The sequence below is a fragment of the Thermomyces dupontii genome, assembly GCF_041956625.1.
Source record: "Thermomyces dupontii strain NRRL 2155 unplaced genomic scaffold VTN31scaffold_6, whole genome shotgun sequence".
Lineage (NCBI taxonomy): Eukaryota > Fungi > Ascomycota > Eurotiomycetes > Eurotiales > Trichocomaceae > Thermomyces > Thermomyces dupontii.
The window spans coordinates 473,561-481,542 of NW_027192312.1; the positions used below are offsets into that span (position 1 = coordinate 473,561).

The following is a 7,982-nucleotide window of genomic DNA, read 5'->3' on the forward strand; positions in this document are numbered from 1 at the left end:
CGATTGGTTTGGTATATCGGATGAAATTAAGAGCCGGTAACCTCTCTGGATAGTAGGTACCGGGAGAGAGGTCGTACTTTTTACGGTACTAACCTTCCGTTGGCGAGATAATCCTGACGGTTTGTGGAATGAATATTGAGGGGCGTTCTTGGTCTGAGCCTGGGGAAGTGTTTAGTTCTTCAGCCTTGATTGTTGTGGTTTGTCTGGGCCTTTCCAGTCTTATGTTCTTACTTAGGGTTATGTTTGTTTGTGCTTTGCTCAGTTTTCAGGTTCTGCGTTTGTGTTGATGTCCTAGAAACTTTTTTTCCAGCCGTCATATTTAGCTTTCCACTATCATAGATGACCAGACTGATATTCCTAGTATGCATTCATTTTCTGACTAGATCGCGTGCATAAAGGGCCATCACATGCATGCTCTGTTTTCCAATTCGCCGGGCGGTTGTATTGTACTAATGAATGGCATTTTATCTGAATGACACCTGCATCCAGATAGAGCCGGAATAGCTGACGGGAGGGTAAAGGAGCGGCTGCTTATGCATGTTCCCATCCAGATGACCAAACTCTGGAGGGACCTAGAGTATGTCCACCTGATAGGGTTCACCAGAGAAAATGCCGCAATGTTTTGATTATCACTGTTATAGAAGTTATCCGTGTTCGGCATGCTTTCATGCAGAAGAAGGGAGCAAAGAGTTCGCCCTCAGAGGAACATTCTAATCCACCCAGAGTGAGGGCTCTGATTGTCAATGAGCAGGGAGAATGAGAACTAAGAGTTCTTGCCATAGAGCCTACAGACTGCTCCAGCAATAAGAACTGGTGAAAACAGTGAATATGAACTGCAGGTCAAAGTCCGCATGGCTTCAATGCTGAGAGATCCTTCTCACAATTATGCTACAAAAGGCCATTATTACCACAGGGGTCTCTCTGTTTGTCTATGGGACACTGAGCCAATACCTTTGTTTTCCAGACTGACTCCATCGTAGTCTCTGGTCTGTATAAATACTCCATGGCATCTCATAACAATGGCGAATAAAGCAAGAATTTCGATCAGAACTTTGATCCAAGTGGGATCGCATAGTTACGACACCAATCTACCGAACGAAAGCCCTTAGCGAGCATCAGCAGCGCCAGCACCATGACCTGGAGTCGGCAAAATGGGACCTCTTCATCTTGGTCTCACAAGAAGGCGACAATCCAAGTGTACCTTCTGCCTGGGAGTTCCTGATCAGAGGCCCAGATAATTTTGGCGCTCCGCTCCATGGAGAGAGTGGTAAGGGCGAGGGTCTCCTTACATGCCAATTCGACAGCCAAGGCGGCTCGGAGATTAAAAGGGTTGTTCCTAAGGGCCGGGTCAAACTGGCCACTCTCACGGCAACGCAGCTACAAGGCGCAAGGGAGATCATCGGAAGTGTGGAAGGACCCAAGCCCGGGGGCGTAAAGGAATACCAGAACTGGGTCTACAACAGAGTAATGGCCCTGCAAAATGAAGGAATCGTTGAATATGGCACAAGCGATTTCGTTCGAAGCCTTATCGGAATGCCAGCAAAGGAAGTGGCAGAGGCAGCCAAAGAGAAATGGATCGCAGGCTAATGGAAAGTCTGTTGATACGGCTTGTCAACCGCGACTCTCCAAAGCATCTTGAACACCAAGGAGTTCTTCTTTTTTTCCTTTTCTTTTTCTTTTCTTTTCTGCTCATGATCGCATTGAGGAATGGCATTGGGAGGCAGGATTGTCTGGTTGAGGTTTTTGTGTTTCTTCCAGTTTCATGTTGGGTTCGTCTGTGGTTTTTCCAGTCTTTCTCTATGGATCCATGGATGTTTTGGTCTTGTATTTATTGACTTTCGAAGTTGGTGTTTTCCTGTCTTCGTGTTCGGTTTCACCAAAATAGAGTTATGTAAATGGTTCCTCATGGATCGCCATGCTTCATCTTCCATTTGATAGGACAATCACGTCGAATTATAACTGTGAACAGCATCTATGACCCAAGTTCTCCGTACACGTCCCAAGAGCGAGCCTTCACAGGACCTGCAATCCAATTGAGACTGCTCTGAAACAGCTTAGTGAAAAAAGGAAAAAGCAAAGGCAAAGAGCTTCTGCTTCATGAAAGGTTCATGCTCGGATTTCAACTCTCGACATAGTACCTAATAGCTTGCCCGGATAGGGTTCCCCAGGTGTCCGTGCCGTGGCCTGAACAGCCGGCGCGTTTGTGCCATCGCAGAGGTAAGCAACAAAGTATTCTGTCTGACCATGTTAAAGGACAGCCAAGGTATTTAGGCACCTGTCGAAGTGCTGTCGTTCCATCTTCATAGTATTGCCGCGTGCTTGTGGTGAAGAAACCCAACGTTGTCTGACACATCATATACTGAGTTCTCGACTGGGATTGAGTAGCAACAAAAGTTTAGCAATGTTGTTTAACTATTGTCGCCTTCACGATTCCCTGCAAAGGAACCTCGAAGTAGTACGATTATGCTCTGCACTCACAGCTTCCGAATTCAAGTTGGGCCATGAACTGACGTAGCACGTCTTGGACTATAGTATAATCCATTCTGGAATTGAGAACTTTCAACGCATACTGCCATACTCCACAGTGAGTCACTTAAGAGGCCGTAAATTTGCATTGCATCTTGAATTTCGAAATGCAATCGCAGCTCCGAGCCTCCGACCAGTCCAAGGCGCTCTGCGGCCTCCACCAATCGGAACCCTACGAGGACAACATCCGCTATCCCGCCCTTCGCAGGCAAAGAGCAACCGACGTTACCCAATTCCTGTAAAATGAGTGCCATGAGACCCTCTGGTGCGAGTCAAAGGCATTTCAGATGCAATCAATCCATGGTACTAGTACAGTTCCAGCTAGTAGCTACGCGATTGCTCTAGGCCTAGTACTTCTACTATGTGCCGAGCATCATCCATAACCGACAACTTGGACGCTCCATTCGGAGTATCAAACCATACTCGAGGCAACATTCCCGCTCATTCCTTGAATTTCGACATCATCATACAAGCACCGTCCGACGGCCATGGATATGAGCTGTTCTGAAACTGGTTGGTATGCCCTTGAACAATGGCAGAATTCGCTTTGCTCATGTGCATCAGATTGGAATTGAGGAGGCAGAAAATCTCAAAAAGCGATAAGTCAAATTCGATATGAATACTAGACTAGATGCATTGCTATCAAGATGTATCCCGACGACATGTTTAGCAAAGCATTCGTAAATTCCATGGACTATGGCCGGGAGGTTGTAGCCAAGGTCCCAAATGCGAATGCTGGCTTTCCGCATTTTACTACTGCCAGCGAAGTCGCTACGATGGACTTTGTGAGTCTTCTTCCGAGTCCGTTGAGCCAGAGTCTTGCTAAGATGGCTAACGTTCTTGAGGCTCCAGCGCCACGTGTATAAGCATGGAGTTCGCAAGCTGGGTCACACCCAGTTGGGGCTGAATTTATCATCATGGAGAAAGTTGAAGGAGTTCCCATGTCCCTTGTCTGGAACGCGATGAAACTTCCTCAAAGACTGGATCCAGTTGCTTCTTGCCATGACACGCCTTCAAAAGGAATGGGTGAGCGTGTCGTTCTCCCATTACGGCAGCTTGTATTATAGGGGAGATGTTCCACCACCAGTGGATGACCACCATTGCATCAAAAACGACAAGGTTGTTAGAGATTCAAGATTTAGTACCATTGGGCCTGATACAGGACGGAGTTGGTATGATGCAGGCAGATCGACTTTGAATGTCGATAGAGGGCCATGTGCGCTGTGATTTGTGTCAGCAAACTGCGATTGCTGATATGTTGTTAGGGACGTCCCTGGCGCAGTATCTGCAAGCGATTGGGACGCGAGAAACGAAAGCATGCCGATCTCTGAAACCTCCGAAGCAGATAGCATCCATTGTTTTGAGGGCCAAGGCTCTACCGACCGGACCCGGAAAAGAAGAGCACTGCTTTAGCGTGGTACCGACAAATTGGCGATACTCTTATCCCCCAAGATAGAGCGATCACTCGCCCTTACCGTGGCATAAAGTTCTGCATAGTCAAAACGTCTTCGTAGATCCACGCCATCCGGAAGAGATTACGGGTATCATCGACTGGCAGTCCACTCACAGCGCACTCCTCTTCTACCGCAGCCCCGACCCAGCCTTTCTGGTCTGGGACGGCTCCCTTCCAGAAACTCTCGACCTGTTACCACTTTCGGACCTCTTGGGATTACCACGGGGAAAACGCTATGCGGCCTTCCAGTAATATGCCGCCAAAAACACCTCATTGGGTGGCGGAAACTCATGCATGCTAAAAGCCCAGACCTATACAGAGTCTTTGATTTTCGAAAAACGACGGGTTGAGGCTGATATTTCTTGCCGACCGCATGTTTGAATACGGCGAGGCGCATCTCCGAGCGCTTCTAACCGATCTCAAGGACCTACCTGCTATCACTGAGAGTAGGACCCATTCCCCCTCGGTTTCTTGGAAGCAGATCTGGAGCGTAAGAAGCTTGAGAGCGACGAAGGTGCGGAAGGAGCCGAAGCTTGTTGCCCACGTCAAGGAGCAAATGCGATTTGTGGCCGGACAATGGCTTCATCGAGCACGAACGGTATGACCAATGGAAGGCGGGGCTTGACGAAGTTAAGTGTTGGATTCTGGAGAACTTGGCTCGGACCGACAAGGAGAGGGCCTAGTATGAGCGTTATTGGCCTTTTGACTCACCTCTGCTGTTTTCCGAAGATCGGCAACGACCTAGGGTGTTTAACACCTACCTCTAATGAAACAACATCTAGATTATAAAATTCAGTCCTTGCGCTCAGAGGAGGTAATAAATGACAAGTATTCAAATCCTCATTGGAAAAACTCGGGTATCCAACTCGATGTGAATGGAAGTCACTAGTCGCTATACACATCTACTTCGACTTCATCAGCGTCCAGCCATCCTCGGCACATTTCAACCGCTTTGGTCCATTTTTTGTACATTCTGGCACTTTCTGCCTCGGAGAGAGTCGGCATGAATACCGTGCGGTTAGCTCGATTCATGTCCTTCAACTCGTCAAAGGATGACCAGATATCGATTGCAAACCCGGCAGCAATGGCTGCGCCTAGTGCCGTCGTTTGATGCATCGCAGGTCGTTCAACGGGCCTTTGAATGATATCTGCTTGTGCCTACATCTAGGAGTCAGCCTTTTCGAGATTGTAACTGGGACAATGGACTGACCTGCATGCAAATGTCCGAGTTACTCATGCCGCCATCAACGGCGAGCGACTGAACCTTGTGCCCGCTGTCCTTCTCCATCGCGTCGAGGATCGCCTTGGTTTGGAAGCATGCCGCCTCCATGGTGGCTCGGGCGATGTGCCCTCGTTGCGTGTGCTGCGTGATGCCGACTATTTGACAGAGCAAATTCATATCAGCAGGATGGTCATCTCACCGAGTAAGTATTGCTTGGTTCACTCACAGATTGTTCCTTTGGCGTCATCGATCCAGTACGGTGCAAACAGCCCACTGAATGCCGTGACGAACACGAGGCCCCCGCTGTCAGGCACCGATGCCGCGATTTCGCTTACTCTGCGCGAATCGCGACAGAATCCCAGGTTGTTCATCAAGAAGGATATACCGCTGCCCGCGACGGCAATGCTGCCCTCCAGCGCGTAGATGGGCTGGCGCTTCGCTCCTAGTTGGAAGGCAACTGTCGCCAGGAGTCCGTGCTTGGAGATCACGGGTTCCGGGCCCACGTTTTGCAGCAGGAAGCATCCCGTGCCGTAAGTATTCTTCGTTGTCCCCGGACTGAACGCGCAGTGACCGACTAGTGCAGCCGACTGATCTCCCAGACAGCTCGCAATGGGGGTGCCCTGCAACGGACCGACCTCTACCTGACCAAACTCTATGGGATCGGCTGACGGCACGATTCGGGGCAATCGTACTTTATTCCTGTCCAGTCCAAAGAAATCCAGTAGCTCATTGTCATACTCTAGCGTGCGAAGGTTCACGAACATGGTCCGCGATGCATTGGTGGCATCGGTCAGATGGAACTTGCTCTTTGGTCCGCCGTTGAGGTGGTAGAGCAGCCACGAGTCGACCGTGCCAAAGGCTAGCCGGCCCTCGTCGTATGCCCGCTTGACTTTTTCCCGATGACGCAGCAGCCACACCAGGCGGACGGCCGTAGGGTAAGTCGACAACGGTAATCCACATACATTGATGAGGTTCTCCGCCCCCGGTTTGGCCCGAAACTCGCGGACAAGGCCCTTGGTACGAGTATCCGGCCAGGCGATGGCATTATGGAGCGGCTCTCCGGTCTCCCAGTCCCACACAACTATAGTTTCTCGCTGATTGGTGATGCCGATGCATTCGAGATCGGACTTGGAATAGCCTTTCTTCTGGAAAGCCTTCATTGCCTCCTCGATGCATGTTTCGGTCGTGCCGAGTAGCTCCTTGGGGTCCTGCTCATGCCATCTGCGCGGCTTGCCCTGTCAATTCCGAACAATGCACCGCTCAGCCTTTGTGAGAACATACCCGGAATGCTCATGGATTTGTTTGAATTCGCACTGATGAGACGCGACGGGCACACCGGTGGCATCGAAGATAATAAACCTCGTGCTGGAGGTTCCCTGGTCAATAGCGCCGATGAAGCGCTCCTTGAGATTATCGGTACGATGTTTCTCATCCTGAATTAGCGAACGGTTGCCGTCATGGGTTTTGGTTTTGTTAATGATTGATTCCCGACGGCGTTGCAGAGGCATGGCCTGGAGGAATAGTGAGAATTCGGCGATATACTTGGGTCTGAAACGATTGAAATGGTTCCTATAGACAATGCAGGGGATTTTGCTATGTACAGAAGCCATGTATCTACATGGGTGAACAGATTGCAGTGCGGGAATCGACTTCTGGTCCGCGGTAGAAGTGACATCCGGGGCAATATCAGTGACGTCAGTAGCCACGACGCAGGGCCGGAAACGGTTTAATGCTGCCAAGGATGAAACAGTAAGAACTGAGGCATCAAGGACGTCACTTGTTTAGCAGTAGAGATGGAAAGCTATGAAACTTTCGATCTGACCGGTCCCATCACCAAAGGAACTGAAGAAAGCAAGGTCGTGACCTGAGTGTCGCATCTCGTGTCTCGTGATTAGGGTTCAGGGTTTGTCGTCGTCAACTGTCGTTACCAAATTTGCTTACCTAACCGAAAATGGAATAGCGTGATGGGCAATCAATGCCTATGAATGGTGGATGGAGTAAGGTGCCAAGACACCGTGTGCACAGGGACAGTCAATGCACACCTACAGAAAAAAAGTTTCTGACTGTACAAAATATTTGAAATCGAATACACCGTCCATAACAGTTGAAATACATCGTATCAAACATTACTGTTGATAAAAATGCATATGGATTACATGTACCGAAATTTATCTGCTTACATCAAGCTACTGTGTTGATGTTCTTTCTGCCCGCACGAATCTGATCGTGTGTCTTAAAAATTGTACCGAGCACCAAGGCAATAACGCGTTGTTATGTCAACGGCGCTGCTTGCGTTGGCTCGTTCGCGGCCGGAGAGGATTCTGGGCGTTTGTTCGACTGGTCTGGGAAGGTTCTCGCGCGGCCCGCGGTCTCAAAGCTGGTCCGAGGCCGAGGAAAATTTGGCGGCCCCCTGACCGTTCCGGCGGTACTGACGGAAGTGCTGTTGCAACGTCAACCCCTTGCGTCTCCTCCCCACGCTGCTGGTTCAGGGCAATTCGCTGAGCCTTTTTCACCTCCCTCGGTTGTCATCGGGTCCGGATCTCTTCTTCAGGCAACAGATTTGCTCCTATTGGTCCCAGGATTCAAAGTTCCTCTCCGAACACGCGTCGACTGGCCTGTTCCTCCCGTTTATCCCGCCGTTCTTGCTCCATCCGACTTCTCTCCGCTTCTGCTTCTTCAAGGGCTTCCATCGTCTCCCCAACTTCTCGCTCAGAGAAAAATTGGTCCTCTCCGATCTGATCCTTGTCGATCAGGCCCAACAACTTCCTTCGCTTGGTTTTA

General features: G+C 49.8%; 3 protein-coding genes across 3 annotated transcripts; 2 read left to right on the top strand and 1 right to left on the bottom strand.

Annotated features, from left to right (window-relative positions):
• Positions 1-407: 407 nt before the first annotated feature.
• Positions 408-1,587, top strand: VTN31DRAFT_6015 (uncharacterized protein; the record flags this gene model as incomplete). The annotated part of the gene is made up of 3 exons (XM_069406579.1): positions 408-446; positions 522-577; positions 1,110-1,587. The coding sequence occupies 3 exons, from the start codon at positions 408-410 to the stop codon at positions 1,585-1,587; spliced, it is 573 nt and encodes a 190-aa protein (XP_069259097.1).
• Positions 1,588-3,173: 1,586 nt separating this feature from the next.
• On the top strand, positions 3,174-3,492 carry VTN31DRAFT_6016 (uncharacterized protein; the record flags this gene model as incomplete). Its single annotated transcript, XM_069406580.1, has 2 exons — positions 3,174-3,311; positions 3,379-3,492. The coding sequence occupies 2 exons, from the start codon at positions 3,174-3,176 to the stop codon at positions 3,490-3,492; spliced, it is 252 nt and encodes an 83-aa protein (XP_069259098.1).
• Positions 3,493-5,419: 1,927 nt separating this feature from the next.
• Positions 5,420-6,811, bottom strand: VTN31DRAFT_6017 (uncharacterized protein; the record flags this gene model as incomplete). Its single annotated transcript, XM_069406581.1, has 2 exons — positions 5,420-6,422; positions 6,483-6,811. 2 exons carry the CDS (start codon positions 6,809-6,811, stop codon positions 5,420-5,422), a joined length of 1,332 nt encoding a protein of 443 aa, XP_069259099.1.
• Positions 6,812-7,982: the final 1,171 nt, after the last annotated feature.